Source organism: Parasteatoda tepidariorum, chromosome 11 (genome assembly GCF_982258835.1).
Source record: "Parasteatoda tepidariorum strain Cologne lab strain chromosome 11, Ptep-v5.0, whole genome shotgun sequence".
NCBI classification, from domain to species: Eukaryota; Metazoa; Arthropoda; class Arachnida; order Araneae; family Theridiidae; genus Parasteatoda; species Parasteatoda tepidariorum.
In genome coordinates, this window is record NC_141765.1 from 61131146 (window position 1) to 61156758 (window position 25613).

The window sequence follows — 25613 nt, forward strand, 5'->3', positions numbered from 1 at the left end:
TATAAAAACGGACTCATGTAGTAAAAAATATATATTTGACATTATGTCAACTAAAGTATTTCAATTGGAAGAATGAAAGAAAGGGTTAAACCCAAAGTCGTTCCTTCCGAAATTTTATAAAAAAAGAAGACACTATTGTTATTGTTTTCACTTACCCGTAAAAGATAAAATAATGCTTTTTGCCTTCGGGGAAAAGAAAACGAATAAATAAAATTCATTGTTGCGTTTTAAGTTTTTTGCTAAATACACTAAAGTAGAAGCTATTGATAGAAACAATAGAAATAAGAGTAGATGATTTTCAACCCGATGGTTTACTTGAACATTCGAAACGTGTATCTAGAATTTGGGGAGAAAAAACATTAAGTTTGCGTAGAACTGAATTTTAACTTCTGAATCGATTATTTTGACTTCGTTAATTTAATATGATTGGCTTATCAGTGTAATAAGAAAATATCAGAATGGAACGAATGAATCGAAAATCAACGAAATTTCCTAAATTTGAAAAAGCGGAAGACTTAAAAAAATTTCTAAAAGTGTGTAAGACGATTCTCAGGTAAGAAAATTCAATTTTCCAATTCAATTTCTTTTTCTTTATCCTTTATTTTGAAATAATTATAGGTTTGATTTCTAATTATTTAATTTTTATAAACAATTTGCCTCTTGAAATATATTCATGATTAATCAAGGGTATGCCTGTCTTCTTTTTGAATTGATGAAAATTTTATTTACCTTAAGATTTTATTTATATTTTTTAAATTGTATATTATTCTGTAATGTAAAATGTAAAATGACCTGTAATTGTAAAATGACTAATTTAATTATTTAATAATTAAATACAACATTAAACATGATTTTGCAAAATTTTTTAAATTAAGAAGGGCAGAAAACATAAAAAAAATAATTAATAAAAAAATTATCGGATGATTCTGACGTAAAAAAAAATCACTAGTCAGAACCACTTTTTAATTTATTTTGAAGTAGCTAATTTTTTTAAAAAGAATATTGCTTCATGATTAGATGTTTGAAAGAACTAGCATTGATTTCAATTCAAGTATGCACCGGTATTTCAGAGCTGTTGATTTCAAAATCTTTGTGTTATTTTTAAATCACTTTCATAAGTGCTTGTTTTATTTTGGTAAAATTGTTATTTAACTAAGATAGTTTAATTTTTACTTTGATGGGAATGATTGTTAATTTGAAATTTCTAACAATATTCAAAGTTATTTTTGCTCCGTTAAATATGGATTTTGCAATTATTGCCTTAATGTCTTTAGATAAATTTTCTTAATAATATTGTTTTAAAGGTGTAATATTCTATGATTGTATTAATATACAATCACAGATAAAAAATTTAAATAAATTTAATATATTAAAGAAAGTAAAAGACATACAGAAAAATCTTTAGATCTGCAAGTTAATTATTTATAAGTCCCATTTTCATCTTGAAATAACTTGTGTTTGTCTGAATTAAGACATTATGGATACATTTAATTTTAAAATTAATAACCTCAATGACTTAAATTGAATTCAATATCATCAGCGTTTTGTATTCGTTATAGTTTAATTTATATTTGCTTAATTTCATTTTATCTTTGTTATGATGGGAATAACATCGACTTGAATTTTTTTTAAAAAAAGTTAAAATAGTTAATTTTAAGATAATTGGCTTGGGTGATTTGAAATCATTGTCATTTAGAAAGCAATACCGTCCGAATTTTATATTTGATTTAATGTAATTGATGTCTATTTGAATTAATTTAATTTTTGTTCTAATTAGAATAATATAGATTGAATTTTTAAAAATACATCTTGATCTAGCATTATGATTATGTTCATTTCTAAAGGAGTAGCTTGATTGATTCCAAAGATATGCAATCAGATTTTTATTTTTATTTTGTGATAATTGATATCTATATTATTTTATTTAAATTTTGCTCCAGTGGGATTTATATAGATTAAATTTTCACTGTTAGTTTTCGATACTGTTAATTTGAAAAGGTGTGTCTTGGTTGACTTGAAAGCGATACCAACAGAGTTTTATATTTTTTTTATTTACTTGTTATATAAAAGAAAATATGAAACATGGTACATAATCCTTTTCTAAATAGGAATTATTATTAGGAATTATTTTGTTACTTGAAGTTTTAAAATACATCTAGATATAGTATAGTAGTACTGTAAATTTCAAAGGGGATGCTTTAGTTGTCCTGAAAGCAATGTCACGGATTTTAAAATTTGTTTAGAATTAGTTGGTATCTATTTTAATGAATTGAGCTTCTGTATTCAAAGGGAATAATATTGACTAGTATTAAATAAACATATATTTAATTTGTTAATACTTTTATTTAAAAACAAGTGACTTTGCCGTTGGAAATCAATGTTATCAGGTTCAGCAGTGATTTATTTGAATTCATTTGTCTTTTATTTTGATTGAGATAGTATTAAAATGAAATTTTCAAAAAAAATTTAGCATTTTGCTTCCGTTCATTTGGAAATTATAGAATGTATGGTGCAATTTTATGGTATATTTCCTAAGAACCTTGAAAGCTTCCTATGTAATTTAATATCAATTATTTTAATTTTCAATAAATATTTTCCAAGACTTAAAATGATTCTGGGGGAAAAGACTTGCGATTATTTATTACTTCATTTATTTCCATAAGCTGTTGGGATTTTTTAAACAAATTATAGCACATGCACTTTTCGTAGTAAAAACTATTTTATAACAACAATTTATTTTCTTCTTTTAATATTTTAAACACTCTCAAATCATTCGGTTTAACATTGAACCATATTATTATTCTCTTGAGTCATAAAAAGGGCGTAAACTTGCTCCAATCAGAATAAAAGTGTTATATTGAACCATGGGATCGGGGAAATTTAGTTTAAGAAGTACGGTAATGTGGTTCAAATTTCCCCTATACTAAAGGTTGTAGCAATTCAGAACGATTATATGGGTTCAACATGCTTCAAATTTTTCAAGGTTTAATTTCCTGATTTAACTATCCGAAGTTCAGTTCTTTATTCATAAATAAATAAATGAAAAAAAGTGGAATGGTCATAATACCGTGTTAAAATTAAAAGTTATAGTTAATTCAGCTTGCATGCGATTTTATAACTAACTATTTTTTATCTGAATAATACATATTTATAAAAAATTGTTTATAGCTAATTATTTCTAAAAAATGAAAGAACAGTTGAAATTAAGAAAAAAAAACATTCCTTAATAAACAAATTACGATTTCTTAAACTGTATTCACAGCAGAAAATTGTAATTTCTTTAATTCTAGTGAGAAAAATCTTTTATTTTGTACTTTGATTCCAAAAATATTTTGAACAAATAATTTTTAGTATTTTTACTGATATGTTTATGATAGTTTTCATCAAAATTAAAAGCACCCAACAAACTGACCATGCATGGATAATATTGCAATATCAGACCGCTTTAAAAGTGATTAATAATTTAAGGTGAAAGTTATTTAAACCATAAAAAATGTCAACTGAAAAAAGAATTAGCTGGCTGATTCTCTGATCAAACAATAAAAACATTCAGTGCTAAGTTGCGCGAAAAAGAAGTCACCCACATAAAATTCGTTTCGAATTTTAGGGTAGAAATGATATTTTAAAGTAATTAAACGATATTTTAAAGTAATTTATCGCTTGGTCAGAGATGCCTTTACGTCTTTCTATTGATATTCGACATCCTGTCAACCAAGTAATAAAAACAATCAGTGTTAGGTTGCGTCAGGATGAAGTAAGATGGTACGTCTTTCCATCGAAATTATTTATTACTCGCACATTCTCAGAAAAGTTGATTAAACGTTGAATCAAAATATCGGTACTTTGAACCATAACTTGATGAGAATTTATTTCGACCTTAAAGTGCTAAACTGAATTGAAGTTTCGTTCAAGGTGAACAACAGTGTCGTGTAATCACGCTTACGAACTATGATAATGTAGTTCAGTTTAACACTATATTAAGGTTGCTGGAAATTTGAACCATAATATGTTCCATTCGAACTAAGCTTTTCAACAGTGTATATCTTTGTTAATTATAAATTTCAATTATTTATTTTCTGCATTATTCGCTTTTCAAATTCAAATTTTGACAAGCAATTAATTTAAATCTTTTTTAACAAATTAACAAAAAATTTATCTTATTTTATTTAGACTGGATACTGACGTCTGTATGGTAGAACAACTTTTTTTCAAAGTCTTTATAATCTGAAAGAAATTTTTCTTTAATGTAAAATTTCTTAAAATTAAATTATACATTTTTCATTCACTTCTAAATGAAAAAATAGAATTGTTAGTGTTTTAATTATGAAATGTCATTTTTGTTTCCTTAGTTTGTTTATCCATAACTCATTAGTTCCATAGCATTTGTCATAGTTTTGTGTAGTTCCATTTGTTAATTCAATAGTGTAAAAAAAAAATCAGCATTTAAAATGTATATTGCTGTTTTGTAAAACATACTTTATGTCTTCTGTTCTTCTTACGTTCAGAAATGTTGTTATATTTTTGCTTCTGTTTTTTTTTCTGTTTCCTCAGTATTTAAGAGTCACTTTTGAGCATTTATAAGTACAGCACAAAACAAAATTTAAAACAAATTATCGAAAGTTTAAATGACATATTTTTTAAAATACAATTTTTATATTCGTAGATACGATGAATTCTTTAATTTCCAATCAATTTGATTTAAATTTGACAGTATGTATATTATTAATATGTATTCCATTGAAAGGAAGATTTTTTTATTGCGTTTATATTTTTTTAATTATATTAATAATAAGCATGCACGCAAAAGAAAATTCATTAATAGTATGAACTTATTTTATTAATCAAAACTGTTTCACTTACCTAAAATATCCTAAGTGAAGCGGAAACAACACTAGAAATCTACATTCTGTTAGATTTTGAATAAAATTGATTAAAAACTGAAGAATTTATTGCATCTGCGACTAAGAGGAAACGCCATTTAAAGTTTAAAACAGCTTATTTAACTATTCTAAGTTAAATTCTATTATAGTGCAAGTTACTCCTTTTATTAATCAAAGAACTATAAAAAAATAAGTTCCTACTTCCAAGGGAAACTGTATTGTGACTTTCTGATAAATTTTAAATAAAATAGATTAAAATTGGAATCATATGTGAGGCTAGGAAAAGCACTGTTTTGAGGAAACCTCATTTAAAGCTCGCAAGAGCTTATTCAACTATTGTTTATGCTAAATTCATTAATAGTTCATTTTTTTATGAATCAAAAACTATAGAAATGAGCTAAAAATTCATACGTCCAAGGGAAACTAGATTAATAACATACATGACGGTAAACTTAGACATACATGGTGGTATCTGCGACTAAGAGGAAACGCCATTTAAAGTTTAAAACAGCTTATTTAACTATTCTGAGTAAAATTCTATTATAGTGCAAGTTACTCCTTTTATTAATCAAAAAACTATAAAAAAATAAATTCCTACTTCCAAGGGAAACTGCATTGTGACCTGCTGGTAAATTTTAAATAAAATAGATTAAAAATGGAATCGTATGTGAGGCTAGGAAAAGCACTGTTTTGAGGAAACCTCATTTAAAGCTCGCAAGAGCTTATTTAAATATTGCTTATGCTAAATTCATTAATAGTTCATTTTTCATGAATCAAAAACTATAAAAATGAGCTAAAAATTCATGATTAGTAACATACATGGTGGTAAACTTAGACATACATGGTGGTATCTGCGACTAAGAGAAAACGCCATTTAAAGTTTAAAACCGCTTATTTCACTATTCTAAGTTAAATTCTATTATAGTGCAAGTTACTCCTTTTATTAAACAAAAAACTATAAAAAAATAAATTCCTACTTCCAAGGGAAACTGCATTGTGACTTGCTGGTAAATTTTAAATAAAATAGATTAAAAATGAAATTGTATGTGAGGCTAGGAAAAGCACTGTTTTGAGGAAACCTTATTTAAAGCTCGCAAGAGCTTATTTAATTATTGTTTATGCTAAATTCATTAATGGTTCATTTTTTATGAATCAAAAACTAAAAAAATGAGCTAAAAATTCATACGTCCTAAGGAAACTAGATTAATAACATACATGGTGGTAAACTTAGAATCAAATTGATTTAATTATTAAGAAACGCCGTTATTAAGAAACGCTGATTAAATTTTTTCACAGCCTGTTTCAACAAAAAGCTTTTCAAGCTTATTTAAGCTCCTTACAAAAAGCGTTTTTCTTTATCATTCGTATAAGTTTCACAGTATATTTTCTTTAAAAAAAATGTTTTCTAATGCGTCTGTAATGTTAAGAGCAAATTTATAATTATTATTAGTTTTTTAAAAGTCGCCAAGATTTTCCAAACTATAGATAAAATACTTCTATTACTTTGGTTACCTTTATACCCTCCATTTTTAATACAAACAACTATTTGTTGTTAGACACTTCAGCTTCAACTCTTTTTCAATAATTCTTCATTCTATTACTTGTTTATATGCTCTGTAGCTTTGATGACGTCAATGGAAAAGAAAATGCGATCGCCTCGTTCGCAATAAAAAAAAAAGTAGCACTGAATCTTGGTTGTCACTCTATAACATCCGCCCAAGTTTCTCAATTTTTACACACAGGACACAGTCTAGTGCATCTTATCACAAAACGTACTGTTAGCAACAATTGGAGAAGTGCTGTTGCATTTACATGCATTTATTGTCTTTCTTCATAAATTTGCATTTGGTGTGACGCTTTGAATAATACATGAAGACGAAGTCAAGTTGAGAAAGAGAACAAGCGTGTTTTGAAAAAAATACTCTATAATAAATTCTGCAAAATACTTTCTGAGTTACTATTTGAAAATATTGGAGGAGCAATGATTTTATTTTATTTTTATATTTATTTATGTAACTCTTAATAAGAATGGGTTCTATTATTTTTAATAAGTTAGGAGAATTTTTTTTAATGAAATTGGTTTGTTTACTTGCTCTAATATGTAAAATAATTTAACGCCATTTAAAGAGGTAAACAAATAGAGACCAGCTTAAAATATGGCAAATTTTTAAATGTTTTATTTCTGTATATCTAATATTTTGAACTACGTCCTTTGTTAAGTTGAATAAAAAATAACTTCAATGCTGAAACAAATGCTCAAGAACATTTAAACTTTGTTTAAAAAAATAATATCATTTATTTCTTAAAATGAAAGTTTCTCTCACCGAAAAATATAAATGATTTTATCCTCAAATCAAATATACCTTCAATTATGTAGATAATTTGGAATCAAAAATAACTGCACCGCTCGATCTAGTTAGCACACTCTGACGATTCACCATTCTTGATCTCTATTTCGTGTTATTATTTGACGAAACATTAACTCTCAGATTATTGGCGCAACGTGCTCCCTCAAATATTTTACAAAAGTGCTCTCTCATTCGCATGTCATCTAAGCTTTTTCTAGGAGAATATGCTGTTCCCGCCTATTGCGCATATGTTACTATAAAATGAACATTGAAAAAAAATGGTCGAAACGACAAAAATATTATAAAATTTACAATGTTTCTGACTCTATGGAAATTTCAAAAAACTTTGTAATTTTTACCGAAAAGATTCGCCAATGATTTTGGTAAAATCAACGATAAAATGGTTTTATACTGTGTGATAAAATTTTATAAATGTGGTATTTTTATCATGATTACTCAGAGCACGGCATGAAAATCATTTATTAGGTTAAATTTACTTTTCAGTTTTGTATTTTATTTTTGTAAATGTGTGGTAATACGAACTATAATTTTTAAAACCAGAATTTCTTTATTCCGTTTAAATACAAACTAGAAAATTGCCAAATAAATAGCTTAAATATGGTATATTTTGGTTTTATTAACCAATTTTTTTATTTTACCAGAAATATCATTGCCATACAGTGCAGTAATTTTAATAGAATTTTTTCCGTGTAGTCTCTACATCTTAAACTTGATTACATTGTACCATGATTCATCCTTAAGGAAAATATTTTCAGTTTAACCATGTTTGACTGCTGAACCAAATTTATGTAATATAATGGCTGAAACTACAGATATTAAGGTTCAACTTTGAACCGAATTTTACTTAAGTGCATGATGAGCAGATAAACATAATGCTTTTCTAAGCTGATTGTTGAGGCGAAAAAGTGGTAAATGACTTACAGTTGCAGCAAACTTAATAAGATGTTAAATTGAATCATGTTTCCATATTAAACCACATCATCATAAAATCAAGTTTAAAAAATTCGTTAATGTGGTTTAAATAAGCAACACAATCAGATTGCAGTAAATTTCAATGATACAATGTTCAACTCAACTATCTAACAATGTAGGGTATAACCTGAAAAAAGAAATAATATTAACAAAAATGAAAAAAATAAACAAATACAAATTGAAATAGGAAGCAAAAACACATTATGTCATGATTACTGTGTCTCGAACCTGAATGCAAAACAAATTTGCTGCATTCTTACAAAAGTGTTAAAGTAATCGCATTTCATTTAGTGGAATCATAATGTTTTGTAATTGAATTTAAGAAGGATTAATTTGCACGGTAATATGGTTCAAATTAACATCATATTATGGTTTAAGAAAATTTACACAATATTATGGTTCATCAAACTCTTAACTTATTAACCTTGTAGGATAAAGAATAGATAAATGATTCAAAATCTTTTGTCGTAAACACATATGCCGTTTCATTTTTCGCACTACTTAATTTAGTATAACGATCAATTACCTGGACCACGAAATATATTTAAACCTTTTATCCTCACTTGTACACGAATTAAAAATTCTGATAAAATTACTGTATTCTATGTTAATGACATTTCTGATAAAATAAAAGCATAATTCTTGTTAATAAAACTAAAATATACAGTATTTAAATAATTCATATGGTAACAGTTTCCCTTCATATGGTAATGGTTAACCGGAAATTCTGTTTATAAAAATTGTAGCTCTTATTACCACACATTATGTAAAAAATACAAATCTGAAAAGTATGGTTTTTATGCCATTCTGTAATGTATAATGATAAAAATTATCAAATTTTGCCTCATTTAAATAATTTATCACATATAATAAAACCATATTTTCTTGTTAAATTTACCAAAAATCATTGCGAAAACGCTTCGATAAAAATAACAGAAGCTTTTGGTGCTCCCATAGATCCAGAAACACGATAAATTTTATCATTTTCTGGTAGTTTTGTGTATCATATTCATTGTATAAAAACAATATATTCGTATTAAATTTACCAAAATCATTGCGAAAACGCTTCGATAAAAATAACAGAAGCTTTTGGTGCTCCCATAGATCCAGAAACACGATAAATTTTATCATTTTCTGGTAGTTTCGTGTATCATATTCATTGTATAAAAACAATATATTCGTATAAAATTTACCAAAATTATTACGAAAGCGCTTCGTTAAAAATTACAGAGGCTTTTGGTGCTCCCATGGATCCAGAAACACGATAAATTTTTATCATTTTCTGGTAGTTTTGTGTATCATATTCATTGTATAAAAACAATATATTCTTATTAGATTTATCAAAATCATTACGAAAGCTCTTCGATAAAAATTACAGAGGCTTTTGGTGTTCCCATAGATCCAGAAACACGGAAAATTTTACCATATATTGGTAGCTTTGCTCGTACTTTTTTCTCAGTGAATATATTGCTTTTTAAACGTGCCAAAAAATTTTAACAATTGTGGGTTGAATGAAAACATGTTTATATGCGAAATTGCTTATTTAAAAAAATTTTAAAACCTAGAACAGTCTAACCAAGATTTTAATTTTAAAACTGTTTACATGATCTGTAATGTAATTAAAAATATTCTTTATTTCAGGACCCAACAATTTATCATTCTTAGTTCTATGTATGCTCAGCTAGTAGTTGTAATATGTGTCGCATTCTTCATTTCTGAAATAGTCACACCACAGGTTCCATTGCTTTATTTTGAGGTAAGTTTTTTAATATGTTTTATGAATAGTTTCATTTTCGCCCAAATTGTGTATATCTATACTTTATTAGAAATACGTTTTACTTAATCATTTCAATTTTTACAATAGTATTAAAGTAATATGAATAAGTGTAAGTATAATGGCAACAATTTCCAAATGCTAAGAACAATTAAATTACATAAATTTGGCCCTGCACTAGGCCAATTTTTTCTTTTGAATTATAGAAAAAAGATGTGAATAAAAACAAAATGAGTTTATTTATAAATCTTAAACAAGGTTACTTTATAACATAATTAAAGGATTATTAAAATTTTCTCTTCTAAAGGTCTTTTGAAATTGAATGCTCTTTAAAAATAAATTAAATTTAAGTATTACATCATTTTATATACTGGAAAGATTTAGCGTCATATTTCGCTCAAAAATTTTTTGTCACAAAATAGTATGCTTGATCAAGAATAATTTTTTTTTTTAATTTTTTATTTAATAATTATTTTATTTAGTACAAACATAATAATTCCTTGCATTAAATTTATGCTTATTATTATTTTCTTATTCAAAAAAATAAGAAAAAAATAGAAAAATTTCATCAGAACATTAATAACCAAAAGCACTTACTATCGTGGTAGTACAAAGGTTGATTGTTAGATGGCGAAAGTAGTGCTTGTGTTATGATCCCAGTCATAGATATTACAGAACTGTAAAGAAATTTTTTGCCATCAGTTAAGTTTTTTTTAATATATTTATTTTAGTCCATCTTTCACAAAATACACTACGCTTACCAGTACTAAAGCTGATGTAATTTATTATAAGAACTCAGTTACTCCCAGTAATGTTTGTAATTAATCATAATTTACGATCGCTGTTTTAATCATTATTACAATTAACTATAATTTACGATTATGTTTTTAATCTGTATTACAACTAATCTTTACATACGATTTCAATTTTAATCATTATTAAAACACTAATCATAATTTATTATTTTAATAGTTATTGCAAGTAATCATTGATAACAGTTGTAATCGTAATTAAGAGCATTTATAACGTGAAATTACAAATGTTCATGATTCTATATAATTATTATCTATAATTGCAAGTAATTTTGATCTATGATAGCAATAATCATGATTTGAAATAAATATTACTTTTGATTAAATGTTATTATAATCAATGACTATAAATAATTACTGCTTACGATTGTAAGTACTGATAACTTCTAACAATCGTAAACTTATGATTTTAAGCATAATTATGATTTACGTTTTTGAGTATCCATGATTTCAAACAATTATGAATTATGATCGTTAGTAATTATGATCTACAATCGCAAGTATTCATGATTTCAAATAATTATGAATTATGGTTACAAGTTATTATGACCTATGGTGCCAAGTATCCATGATTTGAAATAATTATAATTTATGATTGCTGCTGATTTATGACATATGTTTAAAAGCAATTATGATCTATGATTGCAAAAAATCATGATTCATGGCTATAAATAAATACTATCTATGATCACAAATAATTAGGATTTATGATTACAAGTATTCATGATCTGAAATAAACCCTTTTTATTATAACAAGGAATTATAATTATTTGTCATTATGTTGTACATGTTTTACGCAGTCCTAGTTGTAAGCAGAAATCTAGTTTCATGTCAACACAAGACTTTCTTGCACCAGAAATCTTAGCATTTTGTTGTTCGAAATGAAAAAAATGCGCACTTTGAGAAGAATCTGTTCAATACCAAACCATTGTATCGGTATTTTGAACCATAATTTTATTAAATTTACTACCGAACTATCGAAGTGTTAAATTAAAATATATTTCCGTCAAATTGATGTAATCACATAATGGTTTTAATTGATGTATTCAAGTTAAAAAGGCATCAACTTCTACGATAGTATGGTTCACTTCGGCTCTATATTAAGACTATCAGAAAATGTACTCAGTATTCTGATTCAACAAGGTCCAATATTTTTAATAGTGCTTTAGTGTCCGAAAGTACAAATAAAGGGAGTACCACGCTAAATGAAAATTCAATGTTACATAAGCCAGGATATGTTTAATATTGTTTTTAAATTTTTTAATGATTTTAAAACTAACACCTCATCTTAAAGGACATAATTAGAAATTTCAAAGTGTGTTGAACAGTAGTAACATTTTTGCAAACTTAAAACTTTTTACCATATTACGAGGTTGATTAATCCTCCTTTAACTTATTAAACAATATACTTCAATTGCAATGAAAACCTTTTTTAATTGTGTACTATGACTTGTATTAAGTAGTAATACATTTTATTGCTATACAATAAGCATTTTTTTTTAACTTTCCAAAAAAATGAGGCCTAGAAATAACCTAATTGGATAATGTTGTTAATTTCAGTAATATTAATCAAAATGAAATTTAGTTCACTGAATTGATCTCAGAGCTTCAACTTATTGAAAGTAAACTCAAACTGAAAAAAGAGGAGTTTTGAAAGACAATAAGACATTGCTTTATTTATAAAAAAAATTTCTTTTGAAAAATAAATTTTATGTGGAAACACACGTATTCCAGCAAAACGCCATATCGTGCTACTGTGAAGTTTTCTTATAGCTTTAGAAACAAAAACCTTCATGAACCAGATTCATCTGCTGTTCGATTTTTTTAAATTCATAGCAAAACTAAAACACATGTAGGTATATAATTTCTCTTTTACTACATTCATTTCAAACAAAAAGAGAATATTTTACGAACGTATTTCCATTTGGAACACGTTGCCGAGCATACAATTATGTCTTAGCATGCATTTTTATGTTTTGATATTTCAGTTCATTAATCGTATTCATAAGTTCATTCATTCTCAGACAATAGTTTCACGAGTTTCAATATTTACCACGCTTCTTTTTTCATTATATTTATTCAAATGCTCTATCTATAATAAGGGGTTTCGAAAATAGGTGATAAATGATGCTTTTAGTTCGATGGTTCAGAATCGCTATGTATTATTTAAAAACAACTATCATTACGAAAAAAAAAATAGCAATCGATAAAAAAAACGCAATATTATTTCAAACATTTTGTGTTTTTGTGATTTTTGTCTTAAGCTGTTAGAAACGGTGCATTTCAATGTAAAATTCAGCTAAACATTAACAACATTTGCATTTTTTCTGTCAAGAATAATTTCTTTCAACAGTACAGAATTTCTAAAACTTTACTATTGGTTAAAATTATTTTAAAATTTTCAAAAATTAATTTTTTTTATTAAATATAACTGTAGTAAGTCACTAAATTTGGTTAAAATTGTATTTTACTGTTTTTAAACAAAACATCACTTCATAATACATGCATTTGTGTGTTTAATTACTGCAGTTAAGTTGAGTAATCGAATCAGAGAAAAAAATGAAAATTTAACTTATGCGCTTCTTACTTTAAGCTTTTAAACAAAAAAACTCTCGAACGTCTCTGTAAATTATGAACTAACTTAATGTTTTCCAAACCTAAAAATATTAAAAATATATATTCAACATATATTATATTTTTAATTATACATGTTAAAAATATTTTTATAATATTTAACTTAAAATATTATTCAAGAAACACTGAACTTAGAAGTAATATAATATTTGCAGACATTTAAATTTGCACAAAATATAATTTTGAAAAACAAAATTCTTGCATAAGCAAACATTCTCAGAAATACATACAACAGTTAGCAACCAACAGTTGGAAAGCATTATATATATATATATATATATATATATATATATATATATATATATATATATATATATATATATATATATATATATATATATATATATATATATATATATATATATATATATATATATATATATATATATATATATATATATATATATATATATATATATATATATATATATATATATATATATATATATATATATATATATATATATATGCAGAAGTTAGTGAATTACTTATTTTTGAAAAAAGTCATAAACGCGTAATACACTCACTTCAAAAACTGTGGTGAAATATCTCTCCAAATTTTGTGTTAAACCATACCAAAAATTGTGTGATCGAACACTTTAATTTGAATAAACTCTAAATCTAGTGTTCATATACACATTTAAGTGGTGTAGTTAAATCTAAATATCAATAGTAGAGAATACTTACCTTAAGCTCGCACATTCACACCATATTTCGCATTCGCAACAATTCCTTTGGTGTACATTTATATATTGTCATATGGCAACGTTAGATTTTTTACAATCGAGCACGACATGGTGCACGCCGCTATACATCGGCCAAAACAAGATTTCGTTGCTACAAAATGATCTTAAGTAAATGTCAATTTTTTTTAAGAAATAATTTTGCAATATTTAATTTCTATTCTTTCTGTTCGGTTAAGCAAAGCTCGAGTTCATCTAAATATTCTCTCTGCGCCTTATGTATTATTGACTTATAAAAATTTTATTTTTGAAATTACTGTGTATAGTCCGAAATTAATTATTCTTACTTTAATTTAATTGTAAAAATAACTTTACTGACTCTTATGCTTATCGTATTTTTTGTTATTATAAATTTTAATCTTACTGAACATCGAAAATGTTAGTGCCTACTTTACACCAAGAATAGTGTAAAGTAACGCTCTGAGAGTTTCACTACGCCTAGAACTGCTTTTAATTTTTTATTGCAATAAGAATTATCTATTGTGGTGGGTGATCTACTCCACTTTTGGTATAAATTAGTTTTTACCATTTGACTTACATTGTTTACCATTACTATTAAAATAGAATAATAGAAAAAATGCAGTTCGTATACAATTATAATGCAGTTTAATGCAAATATAGAGCAATTTATAATACCTATGAAAGTCAGCAACAGCTTTTTAAAAGTAGAAAGAATGGTCTGTTTGCAGTCAATTATCAAATAATTTAGTCAATTACTTTTTAAAAAAAACAATGCAAGACGAAAATTTGTTACTTAATAACTTGGTGAGAAAACATTAAATGTAAAGGAGATTTAGGGATTTGAGAAAATCAGAATGAAATATATCAGAATGTTTTTATATATTTTTTTCACTGTAAAAAAATCTATTCTTCTAATTTGTGAAAATTTCTTCGTTTTTGACGAAACTGTTTTTTTTAGGGGGGGGGGGATTTTCAGAGCGAACATTTCGTCAAACTGATAAAATTAGTATTTTCACTTGTTTGTGAATGCGAGAAAATAAGTACGTAATTAATCGCAAGAAATTGAATCGGAGAAATCTACTTGACAATCAGGAAACTACAGACAGACCTATCTCTCCTACACCATCTCATCATACAGTTTAAACGGAAAATGGTGATAAATTCTTAGAGTGCTCTAAAATGACGCACGAGTGAGGGATTAGCTTCGTCAAATGTAAGAGAGTTCTCACTGCGTCAAAAGTTATGTGATTCCATGACGAAATGTAAGCTAAAAATAAGAAATATTGCTCAAGAATTGCTAATCCGTAAAAAAAATTGAGTTCAGTTTCTGAAAGAACAACTTTAGAAGCTCTGTATTTAGTAAATCAATTTAATGTTCTATACATATTATTTTATACCTAAAAAGTGGAACTTCTGTAATTGCATTTCAATGTTTTAAAGTGTATTTATAAAATTAACGAGATAATAAAAAAAATTCCAATATTCACGAAAATATTTGTACCTTTTTTCTTTTCCTTGCTAAATCGTTCTAAATTCTTGTGAATATTATACATAATGATAGATGAAGATATTGTTCTGTTTATTTTGCAGGGTTTTTATTTATATCTCTATACGATGTCACTTTTGTTCTTGCTATACATCTACATTTACCTTTTACGGGATTCGACTGCGGGGAGTGGCTTGAGTGCTGTTGCGAAAAAAATCACCATTTTGGAGAGCTTACGACGATTGGGAGAAAAAGGAGTTGACAACGGTCCTGATGGTCCCGTCCCACCAAGATTGAAAAAATATCGAATTTCAGACAATGATAAAAGTCATGGAAGCTTATTTTTAAGAATAGGAGCAATAGGTGATGATTATAGCAAATATTATGATTAGACCAAATTCTATATAAATAAAATTGTTGTTCAGACAATGATAAAAGTCATGGAAGCTTATTTTTAAGAATAGGAGCAATAGGTGATGATTATAGCAAATATTATGATTAGACCAAATTCTATATAAATAAAATTGTTGTTCAGACAATGATAAAAGTCATGGAAGCTTATTTTTAAGAATAGGAGCAATAGGTGATGATTATAGCAAATATTATAATTAGGTCGAATTCTATAAAAATAAAATAAATATTCAAACAATGATAAAAGTCATGGAAGCTTATTTTTAAGAATAGGAGCAATAGTTGATGATTATAGCAAATATTATAATTAGGAAAAATTCTATATAAATAAAATTATTATTCAGACAATGATAAAAGTCATGGAAGCTTATTTTTAAGAATAGGAGCAATGGGTGATGATTATAGCAAATATTATAAGAATACCGAATTCTATATAAAATGACTATTCTTTGAATAATTTGAAAAGCGGAAAATTGTAGAAAAATTATAGCATGTATTAATTGAAAAGGTGGGTTAAATCAATAAACTTAGGTGCTAAAATTAAAATTCCAATGAATATGTAACCTTAATTATTTTAGTTGTATAAATGTATGCATTCGTTAGAATCATGGTAGATAGACGTTTTCATAAATAAAACTGCTGGAACCATGCCGTCATTTTGGAATGGTACAAAGCATAAACAAAAAGCCAAGAAAATGTTGAAACTTAAACTAAATGTAATAATCTATAAATAAATAAAATTTTAGTCCATTCAAAGAAAAACTGTATAAAGTGTAACCATACTTCCGTATTAAAAAAATTCAATTTGCTAGTAATTTAAACAAAAATGATAAAAGTTACTTCACATTTTATTCATGTATTAATGAACTTTAAGGTGAAAAACTTGAAACACTCAGTAAAAAGTAAAACTGAACATGTTTCCATTTATTCGTGGCTGCATAAATTCTTCCTGTTTAATTTCAGAAAATGTATTTATGACCTCGTTATTTATTGACTGTACCTAATGTCTCCCTTAGTTTTTCTCATATGCTACAACTAATTTTTTATTTAAATTCCCTTCAACTGAAAAAATTTTTTTTTTTTTTTTTCTTTTTTTTTTTTTTTAAATTTCAAAAATAGCTCCTTTTAAAATTTTTAATATCCTTTTTCAGCTTTTGGTCTAGGAACAATGGTTTATAATGGCTTAGAGTTTGGATCTTTCTTTGAGGTGCCACCTTCATCCCTGTGTTATAATGTTTTTTTAGGTCTTAATCCCATTTTGCAAATGATTTTCACCTTTGCTCAAATGTATTTCATATTTGTCAATGCCCGGGTAAGTACAGTCTGGTGATTTTTTATTTTTATTTTTACAAGATTGTAAAAAGCCTAAAAATTTTTCAAATTCGAAAAAATTCTGCTCTTTTAATATTTAAAATAATAACATTTTGTAGTTGACAGCAATTGTTAGAATTAACAGTTTGTAGCACACATTACAGTTTGTAGTTGTTGGAATGCTTTAAGAATCCTTTCTAGGCGACTAAATTTCATTTAAACCTTCAAACAATGTATGTTTTTCTTTAAATTTTAAATGCGTTTCTCGTGAGATAATTGTAAGTTATTTTAAAACCTAAAATTTTCTAAGGATGTTTTCAATTTTACATGTAATTTTTATCTCTACATTTGCAAGCATGCTTTGGTTTCATTTTCAAGCCCAACTAGCACATTCTTTCAAAGAGAAACTCACGCTTCTGGATGGAAATTTCGATATATAAAGTAAAATATTAGGGAAAAAATTTAATTTTAATCTTTAAAACATTCAGAAAAATTTCATTTCAGAAAAATGAATGAGGCATATTCTTGCCCGCTTTATTTCATTTGTATAAGGAAAATTAAATTTATATTTAGTTTTTGTGTAGCATCACCAACTATTCATTTCTTTTGTTCAAATTAGATTTATATTTGAAACGGAAATTATTTAAAAAAAAAAATCTAAGAAGTGCGAACAGAAAGTTTTGATATATAAAAATGAGGAGATATTGCCCACAAAAAGGATCGGAGGGAAAGAATACAGTACGTTTCCTGTAGTTCTAGGATTTAGCACAAGAGCATTACAAGAACTTGAAAAAGCAAACTGCTACCCTCATCAAGAATAGAGCATAGCTATTTTGTTTCGCTTTCTCAAAGCGATCACCTACATTTTAATAGCTCAATGGCATTAATGACATTATTGTATTTGTTCTCAAAACCAAAGCAAAACAAAAAAGTAATAATGAAAATTTAGTCTTCACTACCAATGGTTAGTTTATCGAGAATTATTATTCACTATATTTAAAATTATTTCGTTGAATTGTGTGCAAACTTTCATACTTTAACTCTAATGGCAATGCTAGAGAGAGATAAAGAAAGCAAGATGTAGCACACAAATCACAGTGCTATATTTTTCTTTCCCATCTGAGAAACTCATGACTGACTCAGAGATGGAAAACTAAGTTACACGTCATGTTCGAATGCAATTAACTGGTCTAAGTGAACAGACTAAAGTATTAATGAAATTTTTTGAAAACTTTTGATTACTTATTGTGTTGAGGAAGGTGGAAAATATTTACAGAAAATTAATTTATATACACGCATAAAAAATTTTTAAAAATACTCTTAACCGATTAGTTCAAATTCATAGCCATAAGTTTTGTATTTAGTTTAGAAAAAAGGATATTCTAAATAGAAATAATGATGATTGTAACTGGAAAATTATTATCAGTATATTGATGATTTATAGCGTGTACCGAAAAATGAAAGAAAATTTTAAAATTTAAAAAAAAAATTGAAATGTACACTTTGCGGTTTTCTGTTCAGAAAACTATATATATTTTTTTCCACCAAGTTTCAAAATAAGTTCAAAATTTTGTTAAAAGATAGTGCTGTTACGTAGAAAAATGAACTGAAATATGTTTTTTGCTGCATTTTAGGCTATTTAAGCAGAAATATTTGAACGAGTGTCAGTTAATTTTGTTCCCATAATAAAATATGTTGCGGCAAATAATGTTTTTTTCCCTTTATTTATTTAAAAAAAAATTACTGTAACTTTTTGTAACTCAAAACTACGTAAATCTTAAAACTATGTAAATGATGATTGTAATGCTAGAATAAGTCACTTGAAGAATAAGTCACTTGTATCCTGATCAGGATGCAGCAACCGATACATTTCTATTTTCTCTCGTTTTTCTTTAATTGATTTGTCAAATTGTTGGTCATTTTTCGAATACTCAGTGAAAATTTTTCTTTGCAATATATATTATGTATTTAATTTGTTATTATTTTCTTAATTTAGCTCAATATTCAAAAGTTCAAAGTAGTTGCTCGATTCGGGCTCATGCACATAATAGCGACAAATCTCTGTGTTTGGATTAGAACTGTTGGAAAAGAGGCACTGGAAGCGATAGCAGAAAATCAAAGAGAAAGTGGACTCGGTTCCAGCTTAGAGGAATTAATACTACCCTTTCGTGTAACAGGTACATAAAATTAATTAAAATCCTTTTACCTAAAGTGGTATGCATTCCGCAGTGTACATCGTCTATGGTGACAACTAAAAAAGTAACACAAAAGTAACATAACACAGTTTTAAAAAACACATACGATTTCAATTGTATTATTTATGTAACTGGAACGCCTATTTTAATAATAGCATAAGCAGTCAGTCTCAAAAATTTAAGTTCTAAGCGATATTTGATTAAACAATTGAAAAATATATAATACAAATAACAGGGAAAATTTTTAAGATATAAGGAAAATGGAATGAGGTTAAGAAAGTTTCGTTAATTAGAATATATTTTATTCTTTAACATTATAATTTTTTTTAAACATTTTGTCTAAAATGATCACCACAAAATTTCAGTGCATTGTGAATTTTTTTTAAATGCCTAAAGCTGCAAAATGAACTGAAACCGGCGTTTTGTATATATATATATATATATATATATATATATATATATATATATATATATTACTTAGAATCTAAAAAATAAAAATGCTTAGCTAATGACTTGTATACATTGAAAGAATACTTTGCCTGTAAAGGAATTACAATTCACTCCTATATACACTTTTACATTTATATAATATTGTTAAACAGTGTTCTCGATATCGAACTTTAATTTTAGCATTTCTTATTTTGTAATCACTAATCAGCAACCCACAAAATAAGAGAAATTTTTTGCTTTGTAGTATTTACTTTACTGAGAATAAAAAAGCTAATTTACATATTTTGAATTCGTAAGACGGAACATATATATATTTTTCTTATTTTGCAGAAGAGCACAACAACACTACCTTAAACTTAAGTAATCCCTGCCAAAAGCAAAATATCATGGGATCAATAGTGTCTGATGCTTCACCATTTCTGTATCCCTTCATTGTGGAATACAGTCTAATAGCTGCTGCTGTGCTGTATGTTATGTGGAAGAATATTGGGCACAATCCAATGTTTCGTATTGAACAAAGTGCTGAAGATGCCTTATCAAGAACTTCAAGTTCACAATCCTTTCACAGAGTTAATTGTGCAGGTTCAAGTCGAGGATTATTTTTGGGACTTTTCTTATTGGTTATAGCCACTATTTGCCTGATTGTCTTTTTTGTCTTTATTCATCATGAAAACCTCAATCTTTTAGCAGTTTATCTTTCAGACTTATCTCATTCCATAATTATGCTCATTTCTATTTTTGCTATCATAGTTGGTTTTTTTCGAGTAAGAGCTTTGCGTTTTCACTACGATCGTAAAGACCATCTTCGAGATCTTCTACTTCGTGTTAGTGCCTTTGGTTTGTATACTTACGCTATGTTTGGTATTATCGCTGGGACTCTTTCACCACTTCACTACACTCCTAATTTACTTGTCATGATCACCAGTTGTCTAACGATTATTCAAGTCACTTTACAATCGTTGTTTGTAGCAGATATAACATGCAGATCTACATATCTTCCTGAACATGATAATACAAAACCGGGTCGGCAAGTCATCACATTTTTACTCATGGTCAATCTCACATTTTGGATTATCTATACATTTGAAATGCAAAAAGTACAAGCTAGTCCAGTGCAGCTAGGGTTTTATGGTTTCATGGCGTGGACTGTAATAGTTAGAACCACTTTACCATTAAGTATCTTTTTTCGATTCCATTCCTTTATAACATTTGCAGAAGTATGGAAAAATTCGTATAAGAATATTTGCAATTAAATATGTGATACCATCTTACTGTAAAAGCAACTTACAAAAAGATGCGATTCTTCTAAATTTAAATGAATTTCGCAAACAAGATTCAAAGCATCCATTTTGTCAAATGAATCAAAATGAAGACATTGACTTTGATACAAAATATATACTTACATATATCTTATTCAACTACCAATATATGTTGTGCATTGTGTTTTCTGTTATGCTGTGGTGTGAAGTGTATGCAGCTGATTATTGATGGTGGCAAAAGCTCCTTTACACGATTAGTTGTTTTTGATATAGTGCCAAAATATACACAAATGTGCAAGAATGTGTGTTAGTGTAGTTAGAAAAATATTGTAGATTTAGATTGCTGTTTTCTAGAATTTAAGAATTATATATGTGACATAGAGTTCTGTTCATTCTGATACTTGGAGCTGATATCGAATGTGTTGTAGCTTAAGTTGCTATTTATAAGGTGTGCTGAACTGATGCATTAATTTTTTGAGAAGTGGTGGTTAATTTATAGGCTGTTTAAAACAAAAAATGGTTGCATTTAGAGGGTGGAAGTTGTATTGAAAGGATCCAAATAAAACTTCAAATCTGTGTTGTATAAATCATGCAGCTGAAGTTGACAGCCTAAAATAAAGTTTGAAATTTCACTTTATACAGAGTAATAGCAAAGACAAAGGAAAAATAATTAAGTTGTACTCAATCCATGAGGTTGCTTTAATGACAAAAGTCAAATGTTATCAGATAGGATGATTTGACTGGGCGTAAATCATATGTCCTCTCAGATTCCTAGCCAGTCAAATCACCGGATCTAGATCTTGGGCTATGAAGGGTTACCTCACAGATCATATGTAATGCTCGAAAGCTCACATCGATGTCTCATCTATTGCTATTCATACTTTTGTGCAATGGTATCGTTGTCGTACACTTTCAACGTGTGTTTTGCAAATAAGGTTTGTAGATAAATTACACAGGTTTGAAAGTGGATGAAAACTTTTGCTATACTTTTAGTGTAACTATCTTTTTTCTTTCCATTATTTTTATAAGCATTCAGTTAGCAATATGTGATAGTAATAATTTTTCAAACTTAAATTTTGGTCATGAAAAGTATATGCGCAAAATAAAAATCAGAAACCTTAATAACTTTTAAACTAATGATTGGATTTTCAAATATTATGATCCAATCGTAAACGAGGAAAAAAACTCAAATATGCTTTTTAATTTGTACAAAAACATTCTTTCACTGAATAAACAAACCTATTTTCCCGGATTTAAATTCTTGATCCTTAAAATATGGGTGCATGCTCAATTTAAAAAATATGGTCCCAATAATTAAGGCTGGTCGACATTTCATGCCTCCTAATGTCAAGTTCATTTTTTATGTCATAATTTTAAAATTTTCATATCTCAAAAAATAATTGACTAATTCTCTCTGAAATTTGAATTCTGTCCTTTAAAATTACACAGCTGGAAATAATGTAAAAATTTGAATACCTTGTAATTCAAAAATTTCTGACTGTTACTAAAATGTATAGTAAGTTATTTTTTTCACTTAGAATTATCTTTACAAAAACGAGCTCCATAGTTATGTGGAAACTTTTTTTTGATTCTCTTAAATAGTTCCAGAAATATAAAGCAAAAAGTGAAATTAACATTAAGGGGCCCAAAATGTCTTGTCTAAACTTTGGAACCATATTTTCTTGAAAGAAGCTACTTCCCATATTTTGAGGATAAAGAATCCAAATCTATCGAAAAAAGGGTATGTTCATTCTGAAAAAGTACGCTTCTTTGTATTAATTAGTGTATTATAGTTAAGCCCCCCAAATCATTACTATTGCATCTTAATCCATGACAATTTGATCATTAGAGCAAAAGTTATTAAGGTGATACACTTTTTATTTCGTGTCACAGTACATAACACAAAATGTAGTCTTATTCAAAATTATTTTGTTGACAAGGTTCTATCAAACTCTAAGATTGTCAATTTAGTTTTAACCACCCTGCATCTGACGAGCTATGGGCTTGAACAATCTGAAAAATGGTTCAGTCCCAGTCATAACTGCTCTTTTGGCGTCATTTCTTAAAACTATGGAATTTTTAATTTGACCATGAAATAATAATGATGAAAATATAATAAAAATGCTACAGGGAAGTTTTCTTTTAATGGAATGTTCTTGGAAAATAATTTTAGTTATATAATGAAAAAGGAAAATTTAATACCGCTAGCAATTTTTCAGTGAAGTAACTCATGCTGCTGGTTAACTATGATTTGTATTTGTATATAATATGATTTTGATTATGAAAATTTTTAAAACAATTTGAATAACTTTAAAAAAAAAATGAAAAAATAATAAGAAAGAGATAGAGAGGGAGAGAAAGAAACCAATTTGCAGAAAGAAAAAAGAAACTTTGAATAACCAAAATTAGCCAGATAATTTGAGAAGAAACTTATTTTGTATTCAATTAAAACTTTATTGTAGAAATAATCGAATTTTTTTTTTACTTTTTTGTATAAGTACTGTTTTTAACCCTTTCGCGAGTAGATGTTTTTATTTCGCCATTATCACCTTTTTAATTACATGACTGATTTGAGAGATGCGTGGGATTCGATACTGATTTCATTAAGTAATAAAACAATGTTAGGGACATTCAAACACCTTCAGAATGGAATTTAAGAATTGTTAAGTTAAATAGTTTTTTGAAACACATTTCCTGCATTTTTGAGCAAAGACCAATTGGTAGAGGTTCTTGGGGAGTACTGATTTGGGGGCTCTCTTGAATTTCCAGAAAATAATTCGAAAGTAAAATAATGAATAGTTATAGTAAAGATCTTTAACTATTTATTTATCTCATGACAGTTCAATGAATAAAGAAGAAATTATGGTAATTCAATTTAATTTGAATTATTTATATTTTAAAAGCTATTTGCGTCAGATTTATACGAATAAAAATCCAAATTTAATCGTTCAAAAGGTTTACTTCAAATTTGTTAATTAGTTAATACTAACTTTTAATTTAGTTGAGGAATTAAATACAAAAACATACTTTACCTGAATTTTTTCTGACACATTTGAATTTTTAACCATGAAAATATAAATATAAAAAGAGGCCGCAATCAGAATCCAAAAGCTTAGTCAGAAGAGCGGCAAAAAGTTAGGGCCCTTTAAAGTTTCACTTTTTGAGGTTCTGGTCCTATAATTTGAATTGTAAATTATAATAATTTTATATACTTTTAAACTATTAAATTTTAATTAAAAGAAGACAAAATTTAAAAAAAAATTGGTCGAATAGTTTCGAAGTTAAAAAAAAGTTCAAAATATCATATTTTTAATTTTTTACGAACTATTTGACAGATTGTGTTCAAATTTCGTATTTTGATATTAAAAATTACATAGTTTGAAATGTTGGAAACATTTCAACTCCTAAAGATTCAAAATTTTTCGAACAAATGTAAAATAATATAATAAGAAATAATAAAATAATTATAAAATATTACTTTTTCATGAGATCTCTTTGAATAGACGAGTTTCATAAGTAGGAGCAGAATTTTTTTGAGTTACGCAATTAGTTTTAGAAATATGACAAAAAATGCGAAAAGTGAAATTAGCGGCCAAATTTCAGTGATAAGCGGCCAAAACTTTTGTCCACTCTCTTGACTAAACTAATGGGATTATATTATTAAACTAATGGGATAGAATGAAACGAATAGCAGAAATATTATTGAATTAGCCAGTTATGATCAGACGCTAACGTCGAAAAAAAATTGACTAAAGAGGTGAAGGTGAACCAGAAAAAAAAGTGAAGGTAAAATTGAAGGCGAGTAAAGTCTGTAAGATTTGGAGGTCTCCGAACTTAAAAATTGCATAGCACCTCAAGGATGAACATTCGATATTAAAACTATGAAGCAGAATTTCACGAAAACTGGACAGCAGCATAATGATCAAAGGGAATTTTAGCTAACAAATAATAATCCAGAACCATCACTAGGTGGCGTATCAAGAATAACATTAAAAAAATCTCCAGCAACCTCCTGTTTACAGCCATGCTCAATACGATATCTACTGTTTGGTTTTTACTAGAACTCCTCCAGGCGCGTGCTATAGTTTGTCTAAGCTAAGAACTCCTCTCGCCACAAAGTCTGAGGCCGTCTGGTGCTATGGAAGCAAGAATGGCGCATTTTAGGGAGGGTAGCTTCACTCTAGGACTAACACAATAGACCGAAGAAAAAGATTCCCTTTCTCCCGCCGACATGAGCCGAAACAACTCCAAAACAGTGACCCCGCACCCCTACTTGAAATAGTCATACCTCGTTACCATAGTCACCGCCACAGGTCCAGACGAATGTCTGGAGGAGTTCTTACTTTTGACAAACTA

At 27.3% G+C, this 25613-nt stretch overlaps 1 protein-coding gene across 4 annotated transcripts in view; it reads left to right on the plus strand.

Annotated features, from left to right (window-relative positions):
- Positions 1-23598, plus strand: part of LOC107446644 (proton channel OtopLc) — a 120950-nt gene extending 97352 nt beyond the window's left edge. For 2 of the 4 annotated variants that reach the window (XM_087155514.1, XM_087155515.1), the window contains exons 2-6: positions 9863-9977; positions 15736-15994; positions 17194-17354; positions 19350-19530; positions 20329-23597. In XM_087155514.1, the coding sequence (XP_087011640.1) occupies positions 9863-9977; positions 15736-15994; positions 17194-17354; positions 19350-19530; positions 20329-21251 (1639 nt within the window). In that variant the 3' untranslated portion in view covers positions 21252-23597. Of the gene's footprint in view, positions 1-308; positions 554-9862; positions 9978-15735; positions 15995-17193; positions 17355-19349; positions 19531-20328 lie in introns of those variants that run through there. The other 2 variants (XM_087155517.1, XM_087155516.1) reach the window with 2 other exon arrangements.
- The last annotated feature ends 2015 nt before the right edge of the window (positions 23599-25613 follow it).